Here is a 19,072-nt window from a genome sequence, read left to right as displayed (position 1 = left end):
TCTTTTGTGCAGTCTCTTTATGATCTTAGTTTATACCATTTCCTAGTAGGGCAATTCCATCAATAAACATTTATAAAGCTTCTACTGTGTGACAGGCATCGTTCTAAGTTCTAAGGATACAAAGAGTGTCAAATGTCTATCCATTCTCAAGGAGGCACCATCTAATGGGAAAGACAACTAAGAAGTATGTGCAAACAAAGCTATGGGAAAAATAAAGAGAAAATAAGAGAAGGAGGGCACTAGAATTAAGAGGGTCAGAGAAGATTTCCTGTAAAAGAGAAGATTTGGAGAAGGAGTATTTCAGACACAAGAACAGCCAGACTCTGGGGGAGGAAGGTAAAAGAAGCCTGGAAAGGCAAGAAGGGCTATGAAGGGCAGGAAGCATTCTGGCCTGGGTCTCGGAAGCACTGTGTTGGAATATTACTTTGGTGGCTGAATAGGCAATGAACAGAGTGGGGAGAGATTTCAGGAAAGCATGAAGTGATAAGGGATTGCAGCAGAATGGTGGCAGTATTGGAGGAGAACTGGAGCCATACTCAAGAAAAATACAGCTATGCCTCCCTAGAGAGCTATTAAAGAGATTAAAAGGCGAAATTTCCAGGCCTTGGCAATAGCTTGGAGGAAGGTAAATGACAGTGGAAAGTTGAGGATAACACCTAGGTTGGGAGCTTCAGGGCCTCAGAGGATGGTGTTGCCCTTTATAATAAGGAAAGGGAGATGGGGAAAGGGATTTAGGGGAATTTAAAAGAGTTGGAGGAAAAGATAATTAGTTTAATTTTGGATATGCTGCATTTAAGATATCTACTGGATATCCAGTTTGCTGAAAAACAGATGGAGATTCAGGAGAGGAGGTCAGCAGAGAAGTTTAGGCAGGATAGGTAGATTTATGAATTGTCCATATAGAGATGGTAATTAAATTTATGGGAGTTGATGAGATTCATCAAGAGAAGTAATACAGATGAAGAAGAGAATTGGGCTCCAGAGAGAATCCTGATGAACACTCAGGACTAAAAGACATGATCTGGAAGAGGATCCAGCAAAGGAAGGGTTAGAAAATCTAGACAATATCAATAAGGATAGAGTGATCAACAACAACAAAGGTTACAGAGAAGTAAAGGAGACTTGAAGATCAAGTAAAGGATAATTAGACAGCTTTGGGAGAGCAGTTTTAATGAAATGATGAGGTTGGAAGTCAGATAATAAGAGGTTAAGAAGAAAATATTTCTCAAACCTCATAACCTGCACTAGAAATTTCATATTCCATTAAATTCCAAGAAATCACCAATTTAAATTTTGCTCATCTCCTATGGACCACCATTTTTTTAATCTACAGTACCTAGAAATTTTATCTGTGTTTCACAAATTAATGATTAAATCTACAACATATTTCTACAAAATATTTACATATCATATAAAATTAAAGTAACAACCAAATCACCACAGATTCTACTCAATAAGATTCATTAAGCACTTATATACACAGTAATGCAATTGATGAATCCTAATCAATTTTTAACAAATTTAAAATGTTCTTAAAAGATTATTTAAAAAAAAATCTGATCATTGCCAAAATTCTTCATCTCCACACAGCTCAACAATCAAGCAAGGATTTTAGACAGTATTCACTTTAGTGACACATGTATTATTAAATGGATTGCTTAAGGTGGTCTTTAACCAGAATGGAGATTCTCAGTTATGAGATTTAAGAAGTGAGAAAAAGGATAGGAAAATGGTCTCAAGAAAAGTGACAAGACATTTTTTGTCACTTTGGAATTAAGAGATCACTTTGGAGTTAAGAGAAAACATGATCCAAGATATATGAATCTATAAAGTAGATCTATTTGGAGAATGAATTATATCCAAAGTGTCCTGATAATTTGGGACTATCTTGAAATAGTTAAGTTCCTGTTACTCTCTAATGCTACAATAATTAAAAAACATGTTTGTGTGCTCCCTCCCTATTTCTACCAGCTCTTTAAAATTCCTCAAATCACTTTTTTGTTTGTCTCTAGAATTTACAAGTATCTGCTGATTTTGTATCTATCATTCAATGTTTCTGATTAAATTTCTTCACTAATTTATTTGTAAAGAGATATTAAAAAAACTCAAAAATAAAGACAATGACATGTTTCTAAAATTTAGAAGAAATTTTAGTCACAGTAATAAAATAATCCACCTTATTTAAGTACTCCAAAATGAAAGTTATTAACTCACTTAAATAAACAAAGGGGCCATGATGTAAGCATCACTGAGAATTCCCAGAATGGGACCCTCTACCAGATTACAACTGGACCATGATTTATCAGACCTAGAGTGTCACCTTTGGCACAAGAAGCTAAGTCATATGACCAAGGTCACCAAGCCAATAAGTATCACAGAAGGATTTCAAATAAAATCCTTCTGATTCCAAGTAGAACTCTCCAACTCAGCATGCTATAATGCCTCTTACTGATTCATGATTCAAATCTCTAGAATTCCAGGGAAACAAAACAAGTCTAATACTTACCACTGTCTGACTCTTCTGATTTCTCTGAGGGTGAATGTTCTAGAAAGAAAGTTGCATATTCATTAAAGTTTTTATATACAATACCTATACCATAACATGCTGGAGGACTGATAAGCAATGCCATTAAGTTTTGGTTCTTTGTTCTCTAATATTTCAAATTTTTCAGTTGTGTCTTCTCAACTAGAATATAAATCTTTTCTAAAATCCTTTTTGTGTACATCTTTCAGAAGCAGAAGTATGGATGAAGAAAAAAGCTAAACAGTTACCAATATTCAAAGTGGAATTTCTAACCTTTGCTTACATGAGTATCTACCTATCACTTCTCTAAATCATATCAATATTTGTGGCTTAAAGAATCCTAATAGAAGCACAAAAATGGAATTAGCTGGTGGGAAATGATTAGCCTTGAGAAGGCAATAAAAGGACTAGCATAGTATATACTTCTGTATAATAGAATTATTCCTGGCCTTGGGAAATTTCAATATATAAGATTCTAATTATACACATAATCCTACCTCATATTGTCTCACATTTATCCTTTCCCACTCAAATACATATCTGGACTTCAAAAATATCCAGAATATATTCATTATAAAAGGAAGCTTCCTCCTCAAAACCAATTATGTTTGCATAGTATTATTAAAGAAATTTTTATATCCTTAAAGTACATAGCAATCAAACATTAGTTTTTATAATACCCCATAGACATTAGAGGCAAGAACTGTTTTTCATAACCAATCTGTCAGTGGCATACACAATTTGAGGCACACAATACAGACCTTCATCTTTACAGGCAATTTTCTAAGAATTTAAGTTCCAGAGAAGATGGAGACTTGAATTAAGTACAAAGAGCTCCCTCATCTAAGAATTCCCTAAATGAAATCACTCCACTACATTTCCTAAGTCAGGGAAAACTGCAAAAAAAAGAAAAAGATAGCTAACTTTTATAGAGGACTTTAAGGAATACAGCCTGACCTCTCTAAGGTCTGTATTAGAGAACCATTGGGCACAGATACCAAACTCTAAGGCAGGTATGGCTTACTCTACCAAGAGTCAAACAAACTTTTTCTTGTTCATTTTCTCCTATTCGTCTTATGTGAATAAGAAAACAAATATAAAATAGCAGAACACTAAACAGTCTAATAAAATATTTATTCAATCAACAAGTACATATAAATGCTATAATTTTGGGTAGGTTGAGGAATTTGATGTGGAGAAATACCAAGAAGTACAACCTAATTGATTACATAATTTACTCAACATGTGGGTCTTAGAATTACTGATCTCCCATACTACTTCAGAGTTTAGAATAAATCTGAATCCCAGAAATGGTCCAACAACACATTCTACCTACATTCCTGGCCCTCCAAACCCAGATGAGGCTTGGGATGAATTTTTCAGATATATTCTTATCTAGTTTTTTATTCCTAGGACCAGACCGACATTTGGGGACAATAATCTACCTTTCTCTATGTACATGAGAAGATTCAACATTTTCTTGGTTGACTAGTTGTTTGAATAACTTTAAAAAGTATCATATATGTCCTTACAAGGCAAGAGCTCTTAAAAATATAGTATGTGGAATAATAAGGACATGTGTACACGAATGGCTATTAATGACATTAAATAAAGTGGTCTAAACTAGTAAAACTTATTTTCATTATAACAAAATGAAGAACCAATCACTCTAAATTAAACCACTGAAACTTTTTATTAATAATTATGACATATATTTTCATGTTGAATGAATAAGTCTCTACAATTCTTATTATTTTAAAATTGTGACAAAAGACAAAAGTAAGAATTCTGCTCTAAGCCCCATTTCTTATCACAATGTAAATAATATATTTTCTTTATAGTTTAAATGACTTGGTCAATCTTAAATCTAGGTCAAAATATATTAAAGAGCATTTATAATTTGGCTCTTGGCCTTTTTTGTTTCAGACTTGTGATTTCACTATTAAAGAGAATTCACAATGTGAAAATTCTCTTTACTGATACAGACTAGCAACTCATCTGTAACTTATAGAGCCTGAATCAAGCCTGAAAGGCTTGATTTGTCCATTAACTATTTTGACTCTCAGGAAGAACATGCCATCAGGACTTCCCACTTCAAAATTGTCCTTCAGATTACTATATTTTATCTGAAATAATTCACTAGAAATAAAAAGGAAAAAAACAAAACAGTGTGCATATTTTTATAAGTGGAACAAGAGAGCCCTCTTCTGTTTAAAGAGATAATTCAGCTCCACAGTTTGAAGTTCCTACATTAGTATGGGACTGTGTCAAATTTATAAGACATTTTCTTTCTAAACTGTCTTTTCTTCTACTGAGTATTCATTAGAATGATGGTGAATTCAGTGAAATTTAAAGTCAATTTATTCTCATTTCATTTATCTTCATCATGGGTCAACAGAATAAAAAGAAGTTTCTCTCAGAGTGAGACTTAAAATTTAATTTATCTAAAAAATTTTTTAAGGTAGACCTCAATTTTTAGACATGTGAGTAAACCTCAGATAGCACTTGGTCCAAATTCCACATTTGCTAGATAAGAATCTTGTCCAGTCACACAGAAAATAACAAAGGTGGGATTAGGATTCAATTCTCTTGACTATCTGCTCCTTGACAAGTTAAAACATGCATCCTATGATTCAATTTTTGAAATGCTGAAGACATTTGGAGTTTTCCCTTACATCTTTTGCATTTTATATCTGAAGAATAGAAGCCAGGTTTAAATTTATGTTTATAAATGGATTTCAGAAATTTTATATTTAAGCATTTAAATTTTTTTATAAATATAAATTATATATTAATTTCCTCATACCTTTTTCCTTCTTCTTGGACGTCTCCATTTTTGAGGAAGATAATTTTGATTTTTTGTGTGATGATTCTTCATAATCTTGTGTTCTATCCTTTCTTATCTTTTTTGGTTTGACTTCTTTTCTTCTTTATGTTAAAAATTAAGCAAAAATTATGCTTTATATTGACTTTTCTAAACAAAAAGCAGCATGTGAGAAAGTGTCAACTAAACATTAGGAGTAATATTGATATGATGATAATAGCATTTACTTTATGGTTTACAAAATGCTTAACATACATTATTTCATTCAGTGCTCACAACAACTCAATTAAGTAGGTGTTAAAAGAACTCCATTTTACAAAAGAAAACCTGAGGCAGAGAGAGTCTAAGGGCCTACAGTCAGAGTTAACTATCTGAGGTAATATCTGAAATTAGGTCTTTCTGACTGTAACTACAGTATTCTATATTTTATGCCACCAAGGAATAGTTGTTTATTTTTTTAAATACAAGTGAAATAATGGAATAATATAACTATAATCATAATTTAATGCTAGTTTGAATGGTTTCATCAAAAGAAATCATGCTGTTGGGCAGCATGGGCAATACCAGTTGAGAGTGAACAACACTCAAAAAACCATGATCTCACTCCTTAACTTTTTTTTGCCCTACTCTGTCTCTGACAGCAGGAGACAAAGAAACTGGAGTAGGGCTGGGAAGAATGAATAAGAAGACTAGACTAAGAAATTCTTCTTTTTCCAAATTCTAATAAGTAGAATATTTTAATAAGTATTCCAATTACATCAATGGTGCAATGGCTGATCTCCAATATCAGTGTAATTTTATTGAATGTCACAGCTTATTGTAAAGTAAATTTATTAAAAGGGAAAGAAAATACTTCATAATTCCAATGATGATTTTTCAAGAGACCTGTTTGATCTAAAATTTCATCATAAATAGTCATAAAATCTAAAGTATCGAGTAAAGTCCTGTTGGATGTTTATGAATGAACATCCATTACATTTTACAACTGTAAGTAGTCAAATTTGTGATGTGTAAGAATACTATTTTCATGTGCTATCTGAATACTCTACAGTATTCTGGGATTATTTAATCAATTAGTACATTTGTACCCATTTAACAGGATTTGGTCCATAATTTTACTGTTAAGTGACCATTGAGTTTTACAGTTTTTCTATCTTTGATTTTAGGAAATACTAATGGCATTATCTATGATCTGGGGCCAATATCTTGATTAAAAACAGAACACTTCAACTGTAACATTGCTCCTATAGAAAAATGTAACTTCCACATGGAGATGTTTTATGATATAATTTCCTGAAATGTAATGAACCAAAAAGTTGGAAAACTCTGCTAGAGTGCCTGAGAAAAGATTCTCCATCTCCATCTGCATCTATCGATAGGATTAAAGACTTAAAACATTAGCACAGTACTTGGTACTCAGTAGGTATTTAATGTTTGCTGAATGTGGCATTAAAAATGATGATGGGTAAGCACAATTCCTGACTTATAAGGGCACATAAAGAAATCCTGACATTCCATGTAAACTATCCAACCATTTGATCAAGCAAACAATCCTCCAACCAATATTTAGGTACCTAATGTAGGTAAATAAACACATTCTTCAAGGGTACTAGTCCAAGAAGTAGGCATATTACTTGAGATGCCCAACTGAAATTTATTTCAAAGATTACATTACCTATGATGAAAATTTAGTCGGAAGGAACATTCCTGGCATAGTCCTAAAAGAAATATAAATAGTAAAATTTGTTTAACCTAACTTAAACAAATTATGCCATTTTAACTTTGTAAATTCTCCTTTTTCCTGCAGCACTTTTTCACAAGTAGTATTAATAGAAATAATCTGCTACAAAAATAATGGACATATTGTCTCTCATGACCTCAAAAATAATATAAAAATAAAAATAATACATATCCTTAAGAAAGGGTCAGGGAAAAATAAAAACACATAAGCATATTGATCTTATTTAAAAAATACTGTAACATTACATTAGGGAGAAGGGGGTAATCAGTGATTCAATAGACAAATTAAGTCAGTTGGTGTCAACCTCTGTTGTCTCCATTCAAAGCAATCTAAGAACCACCAGTTTATATCTATTTATCCTTAAGAGACCAATGAGCTTACAAATACAGCTAATGCTCCATCTTTTAGGTGCTTGATTATCCAGGCTCCTTGCTCTTGATCGAGCTGGCTGACCTTTAAATGAAATAATACTAGGAAAGGATCAGAAGCAAGGAATGGAGATCAGATTAAAATGTTCTTTATTTTATACTTTTTATCAGTAAATAGTAGCTATTAGAGCTTAGTAGGCATAATAAATGCTTTTCCATTGATAAAATAAAAATTGGATGAATTGCTTTATCCTCAATATCAACCAGTTCATATAATAAAATGTTATTTATTTTTCCTCAAAAAATATCTACATGACTTAGGAAAGGACAGGGACCACTATTTCTATATGTGTGCCCACAGAAAAAGTAAAGCAAGAGCACCTAAATATCTTGTTCAAGTGTATGTGGTACATCACTAAAACTTTAATTGTTTGATATCCAATTTAGTATTTTCCACTTGAAAAAAGCAGTGGTAGTTTGCCTTCTTTTTTTTTAAGGTTTTTTTTTTTTTGCAAGGCAAATGGGGTTAAGTGGCTTGCCAACGCCACGCAGCTAGGTAATTATCAAGTGTCTGAGACCGGATTTGAACCCAGGCTCTCCTGACTCCGGGGCTGGTGCTTTATCCACTGCTCCATCTAGCTGCCCCAGTAGTTTGCCTTCTAACTTGTGTTCAGGTCCTAAAGTAGGTGAAATCAAACAAGATCTGAGATCAGGTATGAAAATCGGTGTAGTATAAGAATATTTGAATGTGCATGCTCCTAATATATTCCAAAGTCAAGTATAAAAGATTTCTGAATTACCTAATATTAACATCTCCGTATCACCATAAATCTGTATTATCTCTCTGATGCATGGATATTTAAATAGGTTAATCTCCAAAATCTCTTGCAAAAGCTTCATTTTAGCAGTCAAAAGATAGCCAATAGTATCTTACTAAAAAAATTCTCTCACTGCACTCATGTGACTTCTCTCCCCTGTGGCATATCAGTAGTGAATAAGTAACCTCAGAATACCTTCTATACTAAAAGCATACTTTTTTGGACAGAAAAAAACCCATGTTATCAGAAATTATTTTCAGATTATTCATGTTTTCTTTTTCAAATGCAGAGATAACTGAGAATTGATAAATGGTTTTTAAAAAAAAATTTCCAATGATATACGCATATATGGATATAACTTAACCCTAAAGCCAGTAGTACTTCATTTTGGCAGATACAGAATTTTTTTTACTGCTGCACAATTATTAACAATAAGAATAATAGAAAATAATAGAAAACATTTATATAAAGTTTTAAGGGTTTTTTTATTGTTGTTGGGTTTTTTTTTAGGTTTTTGCAATGCAAATGGGGTTAAGTGGCTTGCCCAAGGCCACACAGCTAGGTAATTATTATTAAGTGTCTGAGGCCAGATTTGAACCCAGATACTCCTGACTCCAAGGCCGATGCTCTATCTACTGTGCCACCAAGCTGCCCCAAAACATTTTAAGGTTTAGAAGGCACTTTATATATTATCTTATTTGATCTTTACAACAGCCCTGTGAGATGAGCACAAATTTAGTAGTAGCAAGGAGAGATAACACAATATTGACATGCTTGTTTCTTCATTAATCAACAAGAATTTATTAAATATATAACACAATACCACAAATGTAAAATTGAGTCTTTGTTCTCAAGGAGTTTATGTTCTGAAGGGATATCCTTTATTTACAAATAAGTAAATAAATGCAAGAAGCATACAGAATAAACATATAGTTTTGGGGGAGGGAGATTATAACAAATAACAAATGGAAACTCAGAAAAGGCCTCTTAAATAAGCCTTGAAGGGAGCTAAAGGTTTCAGGAGATCAAAGTGAGTAAGTGAAAGATTGCAGGTATGGGAGGATGTGCAAGGGATGATGTAAATGGAGAACCGCAAGCAAACTAATTTTGCTGGAGTGGGGGTTCATGCTGGAGTTAAGCGGGTAATTAACCTGGAAATTCAGGTTAGAGCCAGACTGTGAAAAGCTTTAAACAAAACATAGAAGACTATGTTTTAACTGAAAAGCAATGGAGTCAGGAGGGGGAAAAAAAAGCATTAGAGAAGTCTCATTGAAAATCATTAGGCAAAGGGCAGGTTTTAGGAAGTTGCTTAATTTTAACTTGTAATTGTCCAATTAATTTTCTATCAATAGACATAAGATTTCCAATTCTTCCTTATTAATGAACATTGTTTTAAGAATTAGTTCTAGTAGGGGCAGCTAGGTGGCGCAGTGGATAGAGCATTGGCCCTGGAGTCAGGAGTACTTGAGTTCAAATCCGGCCTCAGACACTTAATAATTACCTAGCTGTGTGGCCTTGGGCAAGTCACTTAATCTCACTGCCTTGCAAAAACTAAAAAAAAAAAAAAAAAAGGAATTAATTCTAGTTAAAGGACATGTGAAATTAAAAAAAAATCCTTTTCCAATCAACTCACTTAATTTCACAAGTGCATTTCTCTTTTCACCATGTTCAACATAGCCAAAATTCACTTCCCAGCTCTTTAATCCTTCTTTTTCATCGCATCGTTTATTTCCACAGAAAAATTGACCTGAAGAAGAGTCACAAAGAAAATTCTCCTTAATTAATAAAAATTGTGTTTCTGTGTTTCATTTATGACCCATATGATATGGCACAGTTGTTTTTCTGTCATTTTCAGTCATATACAACTCTTCTTGACTCCATCTGGGTTTTTCTTGGCAAAGCTACTGGAATGGTTTGCCATTTCCTTCTACAGCATGATAGATCTAAAATCCAGAACTAAAAATAGTTTAAATCTAATCTAGATTTGAAGTAGAAGTATATCCTAGGCATAAAGTTACTTTTTTCAAAAAAAAAAAAAACAAAGGAAAAACTGACACAAAACTGGCCATGTTAAATTATATATTACTAGTTCTTAATGCTGTGGTTAAATGCTATGGTAAAGGGTCAGCTTTGAAGTCGATAAAATTTGGGTTTAAGTTTTGCCTCTGACATCTTGACTGTAGGACTGTCTGCAAAGTAAGTCACTTAACCTTTCAATTTCCCAGGTATTTCTCTATGGTTAAGTTGTGGAAGAGATGCTAATCTGTTTTGGTAGAAGGAATTCTTTCTGGGAGTTTTGCTATCCCAATTAAAATACAGGTCCAGATTGCTCCCTCAAACAAAAATATACCATGTTAATAGTGCCAAAATTACCAACTAAAAAATCAAAAAATTCATTTAGACTTAATTCCCTTGCAAGATGGATACTCTAGCATTAAATGATTTCCTGCCTTTTAAATTAGCTTACATATCTGCATAGATAATTTCATATTTGACATAAGCAATGCATTTACTTCATAGACTTAACCTTAGACAATATTAAACAGGTACTAATATTGACAGGATAAATAAAAACTTATTTAAATTTTTTAATCTGGATTTCAAATTTTTAATGAACAAAAATAATCTTTTCAAAATATTGTAAAAGTCTAAATGGTCTAAATTGCACTATCATGAATAAAAGCAATATGCAAATATATAAATTATAGTAAAAATGTTGAAATATCATGCTATAATTTTGAAGTGGAAATCATTACTCCTACTTTTTTACTCTTTGAAACACTATATTGTGGTAACCTTTAGGTGAAAAAGTCTGAGTAGGTCATAAGAAGTGATTAGGAGCCTACTTGTGCCTCTATAGCTAATTTAGAATAATTAAATAGAACATTCTCTAAACATTAGAAGTCAGTCAATCTAGAAAATCCATTATTATCAAAGTAATATTTACTTTCTGTTTTCAAAATGTGGATTTGTGTATTATACTGTAATACCTCTACCATTAACATATTTTGTTGTTATAAACCATTAAGAGGAAAAAGCAACAGAGGTAGGCATACCAGAATGCCCCCAAAAGGAAGGGTGGGTTATATTACAAAAAAAGCAGGAAATATAAACTAAACTAACATCAAATGTGAAAGAATATCATCATTGAGGTTTTCTCTGAATTTGAAAATATTAATTCACATCAATTAATCTTTACTTATTCTGTCAAAGACCTACTTGAGCTAGAGATAATAAGAACAAGAAAATGATTTCCACCCTCAAGAAACTTATGAAGATGAATATGAGCTACTGTGGGAAAACAATGCATAGAGAGGAGATCACCCAGGAAGGGGCACCTAAGCTGACCTGAAACAAAAAAAAGAGTTCTGAAGGCAAAAATGGGGCAGAAACATACTCTAGGAATGAGCAAATGCTGGTAGTGACTTAACATGTTCCATCCAACTCCAGAAAAAATGTAAGATCCATGAGGATCAAAATGTTTACAATCCAGAACTTAGTAAGAAGCTCAGCTCCGAAGACTGCCATAAATGGAAAGCAGCAGATGGACTAGGAGTTTGTGGTTCATCAAATAAGCCAGTATGGACAGAAAGTAGAATCCATGATAAGCAGTAATATGAAACAAAACTTCCCAGGTGGTGAAGCTTGAATTTGATCTGGCTCCAGAAGGAACAAGGAAAGGAGAAAAAATTGAAAAGAAGAGGAGATTTAATTTTGGACTTAAGAAAAACTAGGGATAAAATTTGGGAGAGCTAGAAAAGTTTAAAAGACAAGGACTCAAGTCAAAAGAAAGGGAATGTAAGAAGCTAATATGAATACAAAGAAGGATCTCAAGTGTAGAAAGAAGGGAGAAGACTCTGGGAAGAAAGAGAAGAAAGAGACAGGGAAGACCAGGTCACTGGAGCAGGGAAGGAAGACAAGGTGGGATAGATATGATAGTGCATACAAGGACATGAGAAGGTGAAAGGAAGAAAAAGTTCCAAAGAAGGTATAAAAGTGCTAAAGGAAGTGCTTTCTCTTGAGGTAAAAGAGGAGACATACCCCCATAACTGCTCCAGGAAGTTATCAGCAAGAGTGACAAATGACTGAGGAACAAGTGCAGCATGAATGGAGAGCCAGGAGACCTTTTGCCATGACTTGTACAGAAAGTGTAACATCTATGTTTCTGACACAAATAGGTGACTTATCTCTGCTCCCTAAAACACACAGGAGATTCTGAGAAGGAAAAGATCAGGAAGAGGCAAAAGGAAATCCTGAACTATCTTGGGAAGGCAGAAGCAAAAAGAACATCCTGCCAAGAAGACAAAGAAGAAAAACAGTCCTGCTGATCTCTATGAAGCCCCGGCTGAAGAGGAGACTGGCAGAACAGGGCTGGGTTGCAGGGTGAAGACAATCCAGGAATGGTCAGAAGAAGCTAGATAAGGAGTGGTGGTTCATGAGGCTGGACTGAGAGGGATTAAGGTAGTTAGGAGGCAGCTAGGTGGCACAGTGGATAAAGAACTGGCCCAAGTCAACTGGACCTAAGTTCAAATCTGGCCTCAGACAGACTTGACATTTAATATCTGTGTGACCCTTGGGCAAGTCACTTAACCCTGACTGTCTCCCATCCAGGGCCATTTCCAATCTTCCTGATTCATATCCGGCTTCTGGACTCAGATGGCTCCATAAAACAAAGTGAGTCTGACGACTTAGCATAGCATGCCCTCAACTCAAATCCAATTCAATGCAAATCATGGCATCACCTCCCTGATGGCACAGTCTTCTCTGACAATGAAGCACAAACAAAAATGATATTGATAGTAGGGTCTTTTGTCTTTCTGGGGCATGAGACAGAGCTGTCAAACCAGATGTCTTCTACCCACTTACCTTGAGTAATTATCACTGTCATATATGTGACATTGAAAGACTCTAAAATGCACTTCTAAACACTTCAGAAAAAAGAAAAACTAGGGATATAGGTGCTATTTTCACTGCAGTCATTGGTCAAAAGAGAAGGTTTTAGAGGAAAATGATAGAAGAGTTATTTAAGGAGATGGGCTCTCCCAGTGATAGAGAACAGTCAAATTGTGGCACATAAATGTAATGGAATATTACTGAGCTGTTAAAAAAACTGAAAATGAAGAAATCAGAGTAGCATAAGAAGACTTCAAAGAAGTTATACAGATTGAAGAACAAGGAAAATAATATACACAATAACTAAAACAATGCAAAGAACAAATGGTGTATGATGATAAAAGGTGTATAACAGAGATCAAGTTTGTCCTCAATGAAGAACCGAATGTATCCCTTCTTCCTATTTGCCAGATTGGGTAACTATGGATGTGGATTATTGCACATACTGTCAAAATAACTAATATGGTAACTTTACTGAATTTTGTTCTTTAAATCATTTTATAATGGATGGCTCATTGGGGAGGGATATGGATAATCTGAAAATAAAGGTGATGCAAAAACAAACAAAAAAGATAAAGTATGATAAACTTCCAAAGCAAAAAAAAAAAAAAAAAGGCAGAAACAACATCAGTGAACAGGATTTGGATTTCTACAACATAGTTTGAAATATAAAAAATTTAAAATGGAAAAGAAAGAGGGCAAAAACTGCTCAGAATGTCCACCAAACTGAATATAATAGGTAATAATGACAATGTAGAAAAAAAGAATAGGAGCAATGATAAAATGCTTAAAAAAAAAAGAAACATGATCTTGGATGCTCATAAACAAATGCAGTGTATGATTTAACAAGCAAGATTATTTAATATTACTACTGAAAAAAGAAAAAATGTGATAATACTTATAGGTATCATTAAAAAGATACTTATAGGTATCATTAAAATGATAGGCATCATTAAAAACTTGGTATAATGAAAACTATTGAAATACAGCTTGGTAAAGGTTATATCTTATTCACAAATAACAGAATAGATAATAGGGAGTGATGGTGTGGGAGAGCAGCATTCTCTAAGAAAACACATTCATGTGAAGAAATTCAAGAACTATAAAGAGGAACCATGGGAACAAATATCAAGAAAAACTCAACAGGGATAGAAACAGAAGAAATACTGTCATTCACATATTTATAGAGGCCACCTGGGAAGTAAGCTTGGGAACTGATCAAAAGCCTAGCACGGAGAAACATTTACACTTTAAGCTGAAATTAGAAGTTAATAACTTTATGACTTTTTTAATGATAATGTTATCCTTCAAAAGGAAGGAACTAGTTAGGGAAATTCTATATTGGATATGATTCTCATTGACAAGGAAAAACTGGTAGCTAGAGTGGAAATGATTGAAACCTTAAGGGGAAGTGATTGCTCCAAATTAAATGTTAAAACACAGGAGGAAAGTCAGGCATAGTTTGACAAGCACCACAGATTTTAGAAGAGCAAATTTTAAAAGTTCAGTTTAGAAAAGATAGCTAAGGATTCTATAATCTATAATTCTATAAGGAAAATCAGCACTAAAGATTGAAATTCTGAAGACAGTAAGAGGAAACAATTTTAATGAGAAAAAAGGAAAGATATCTACAGAGAATGATATGGATGCAAAAGGAACTCATCAACTTAAATTAAAAAAAAAATCATGCACAAAAGAAGGAAGAGCGTAAAAGAGAGTGACTACCAAAGAGTGGTAGAGTCCTATAAGACTAGTGTCAAGAATATTAAAACTCAAAATGTGTTATGCCCATCAAAAAAAATTAATAATGGTGAAAAAATCTTCAGGTAACAAAGGTTTTATTTTATTATTATTATTATTCTTTTAGCTATATTGGGGGGAGAGAGTAGATCAAAGAAAGGATGGGATGGTGGTGATGGACAATGGAGAAAAAAATAGCTATTCAATTATTATTTTGCTTCTGTTTTCTCTAAGAAAAATGATCTTTTAACAGGAATGAATAGGAAAAATGGATGATAGGGAATTTAATATAAACAATAATTTGGGAGACAGTAAGGAACAACCAAGTTGTCCTTTAGGGGCTGAGGATACTTTTTTTGTTTTTGTTTTGTTCTTCATTCTCAAAGAAAACCATGACATCAGGAACAAGCACATGAATTAGATTTGAGTCGGGGGGGGGGGGGGGGGGAGATACTGTGCTAAGTCACCAGTCTCACTTTTTCATCCAGAGCCATCTGGGTCCATGGCCAGATATGGATCTGGGCAACTGGAGATGGCCCTGGATGAGAGGCAATCAGGGTGTGAACTCTCATCCTGCTGACTCCAAGGCCAAGGTTTTACCCACTATGCCACCTAGTTGCCTATTTGGCAGATATGACTGCCAAACCTCTAGCAGCAGTCTTTGAAAGAATGCAGAGAATAGAAGAAGTACAACAGGATTGGAAAGGAGCAAATATCCTAACTGAAAAAAAGGAAAGAGAACAGAGTCAGCAAGCTACTAGCTAATCAACCTGACTTCAATTCCTGACAAAATTCTATGGCACATTATTTAACAGTATGGTTAATTAATAAGCAACTCTGGTTTTAATAAGAACAGGTCATGCCAGATTAATGTTAATTCCTTTTTTGACAATTAATGAACTGACCCACTGAATTACTAGATTATTAAAATTATTGAGATTTTGGCAAAAGATTTAATAGTCTATAAAAATGAGTTGGAGAAGGAAATGAAAAAACCACTCCTGTATCTATGCCAAGAAAACCACTAAAGAGAGTTATAAAAGACACAGTGAAAAACAACTAAACAACAAATCTTCTGTATAATCCTATTAATATAAATACTAATTGTCTAAACCCAGAAATAACCTTCACTAATGCTATTTAGAAGCACAATAAATAGCCCACATGTTGAAAGGGGGGGGGATTACCTTTTCCTGAAATTACTTCTTTTTCTACTCGCCATCGAAATCCAAACTAATAAGGAAAAAAAAATTACATTAAAAGAGAAATACATTTTAACACTTTAAAACCAAATCAAACTTGAGACCTGGATTTAGAATGGGATGTTCCAATCTAATTAAAAAGATAATTCTTACTAAAAAAAACTACAATGTTTTTTTCCTGTGAAATCAGAAGGAAAAATTATCAATTTATTATTTTTCATTTATTCTACTCATTTCAATCCAACACTAAAGCTACTAGGATTTACAGTTGTTATTAAGTATCAGTTCATGCCATCTATGGAGTTAGCTCCATGAATAATATGCATTTCTCAGTGTTGCTGATACAGAAATGTTGATATTATTATGACATCAGGCTGACTAAAGAACAAATAATCAAATGACTCATTACCAAAAGAGAGTACTTTCAAAATTAAAAAGTTCAGGTTAGGGGCAGCTAGGTGGTACAGTATATACAGCACCAGCCTTGGAATCAGGAGGACCTGAGTTCAACTGTAACCTCAGACACTTAATAATTGCCTAGTTGTGATGTTGGGCAAGTCACTTAATCCCATTGCCTTAAATAAATTAAAATTAAAAAACAAGTTCAGGTTAAACCCATGGTCTAAGCCACCTCAGCTGGGAAAGCATTTTATTGATCTCAATCTTGCTATTTATTCAGGCAAGTTCTCTTTTCCTCCCAAAAAGGCTGGGCCAAATATCATCAGGAATAAGAAGTGAAATATGCTTGGACTCCTGGTGAAAAGGCAATATTCTCCCACCCTTACCACAAATAACTAGTCAAGTTTTCCTCTCCAAATCAAGAACTCCCACATTCATATGTTATTTTGATTATAATTTTAGCAAATGAGATAGTGATTTTGTGTCTCTAGCTTCTAGAGAAATTTAGGAAAATGTTAGCAAATTTTAACTTTTTTTTTGCTTAGGACTCTTTTACTATATTAATTTACAAGGATCTCATAACACTTACCAACTCTCTACTATATCCCCCCTCCTTCTTCTAGTTCCCCCTTTATAGATTATCTTACCCCATTAGAATGTTAACTCCTTGGGAACGGGGACTATCTTGCTTGCAATGGCCAATGGTGCTTTCTCTCCAGACTTTACTTCCAACTCCCCACAGGACTTTATGTACCATGACCTAGAAGCTCACACTACACCAGGACTTTCTCATTAAAAGTACCCTTGCAGTTCAAGACTTAAGATCAGCTGGTTTAGGTTGATTCCTCCAAGAACATCCATTTTCAGGAGGAAGTCCAGGCCAACTGCATTGTCACTCTTCTGGAGGCACTTCTGATTCTCCACAGGATTTTCTGTCCCATGTTCTCCCTTGTGAGCTCTGTTTTATGTTTTTCCCCATTTGAATATAAGCTCCTGGAGAGCAGGGACTGACTTTTTCCTTGTAGGTAAATATTCCTACAGTTTAGCATAATGCTTGATTCAGAGTAAGTACTCTAGCTGCTTTCTATCTTAAACATAAACAATCCTTTCTCTGTCTTTTCTAAGGGCTCTCTATGCCTCATACCTGTCCTTACTTCCAACTCTGAGAATCTCTGGCTTCTCTTAAAAGTTCAGTTCAAGGGCCTCCTGCTCTCTGAGGCCTTTCCTGATTCCTCTCAGCTACTAGTGTTTCTTCTCACCTCCACCAAAATTACTATATTGACTTAAATGTACATATGGTTTTCCTTCAGAGAATGCAGGGGGGGGGGGGTTGATTTTGCCTTTGCATACCCTAGTACAATGCCATACACATAAGAGGTGCTTAATAAATAAAAAGTCCATTGAAATGAATGGAACATCCAGAACAGTCCATGCCAAAAAACTGAAGTAGTTCAATTTAAGTCCCTATTTAGGCAAATATATTTAGAAGCTGCTTACCACCTAACAGAACTTAGAATATTTTATAAAAACATGTTGTAGTTTTCAAATTTTTGCATTCATATATTCAATAAACATTTTTTAGAAACTAGTGAACACTTTTGTCTATAAGTGGAGTTGTGAAGGGCTTTATTGTCTCCTTCAGAATGCTTTGTAAATTTGCATCTCCATCCCTACCTATGCCTTCTATAAAACAGAAGACTTCTGAGATATAAGTTTTTGTGTCTTTAGCTTCTAGTCAGTACCCACTTAATATCTGCTGTATTGAGCTGAGGGGATAGGATGAACAAAGGTATGGAGTTGTTAGGTTAAGGAACTAGGAAACAGTAGTTAAGAGTATGGGGCTCATTTAAGAAAGACACTGGGATAGAGAGGCAGGTTGGAGCAGGGAAGTGTTTCTCATCATCTACTTTGTGGCTGATTATTTTCCTTTTTACTTTCCTTTTTATGTATTATTTTTCACCATAAGAATGCAAATTCCTTGATGACAAAGACTGCTGAGTTTCTATGTCTCCCCAGCACTTGGCACAATCACTTAGATTTTGCTTAGACTCTTACTAAGGAAAACTTTCCAAGGTAGCCTGTCTCCCTTTTGTATAGCTATTAACAAAATTTTTCCTGACATTGTACCTAAAACTATCCCTAAGCAATTTCCATAGATTATTCTTATTTCTCTTCTTTGGGTTAGAATAAGTCTAATTCTTCTTTCAAATAACACAGCACTTCAAATGTCTGAAGAGAACCAAAAGTTTCACCCCCAAAACTCTCTTTTTATGCCAAGCCCTGGTTCTTTTAACTGAATTTCATGTCCTAATATTCATGACCAAGGATATTCATTCACCCCCATGGTTTGCTCTCTATTAGACCTTGTCCAGATTATCAATGTACTTCCTAGAATGTGGTAATAACATGAGAGAGTATAGTGGAAGTATGACTATCCTAGTCTTTCCATTCCTCCCTCTTAACCAAAACAGAAATTAGTTGTTTTGGCAGTCATACAATACTTCTGTCACATCCTGAGGGTATAGCACCTCTTTAATTCTCCCCAACATTTTAAGAACAAGTG

The 19,072-nt window shown here is 34.1% G+C and overlaps 1 protein-coding gene across 1 annotated transcript in view; it reads right to left on the bottom strand.

Moving 5' to 3' along the window:
- The window catches only part of LOC141521133 (protein FRA10AC1), a 58,872-nt gene that overhangs the window by 19,171 nt on the left and 20,629 nt on the right, over window positions 1-19,072 (bottom strand). The window contains exons 8-12 of the mRNA XM_074233342.1: window positions 16,096-16,141; window positions 9,909-10,022; window positions 7,024-7,066; window positions 5,331-5,452; window positions 2,507-2,545 (exon numbers count right to left, since the gene is read on the bottom strand). Of these exons, the coding sequence (XP_074089443.1) occupies window positions 2,507-2,545; window positions 5,331-5,452; window positions 7,024-7,066; window positions 9,909-10,022; window positions 16,096-16,141 (364 nt within the window). The remainder of the gene's footprint in view (window positions 1-2,506; window positions 2,546-5,330; window positions 5,453-7,023; window positions 7,067-9,908; window positions 10,023-16,095; window positions 16,142-19,072) is intronic.

Source organism: Macrotis lagotis, chromosome 4, assembly GCF_037893015.1.
Source record: "Macrotis lagotis isolate mMagLag1 chromosome 4, bilby.v1.9.chrom.fasta, whole genome shotgun sequence".
NCBI classification, from domain to species: Eukaryota; Metazoa; Chordata; class Mammalia; order Peramelemorphia; family Peramelidae; genus Macrotis; species Macrotis lagotis.
This window is presented reverse-complemented; position numbering and strand designations above follow the sequence as displayed.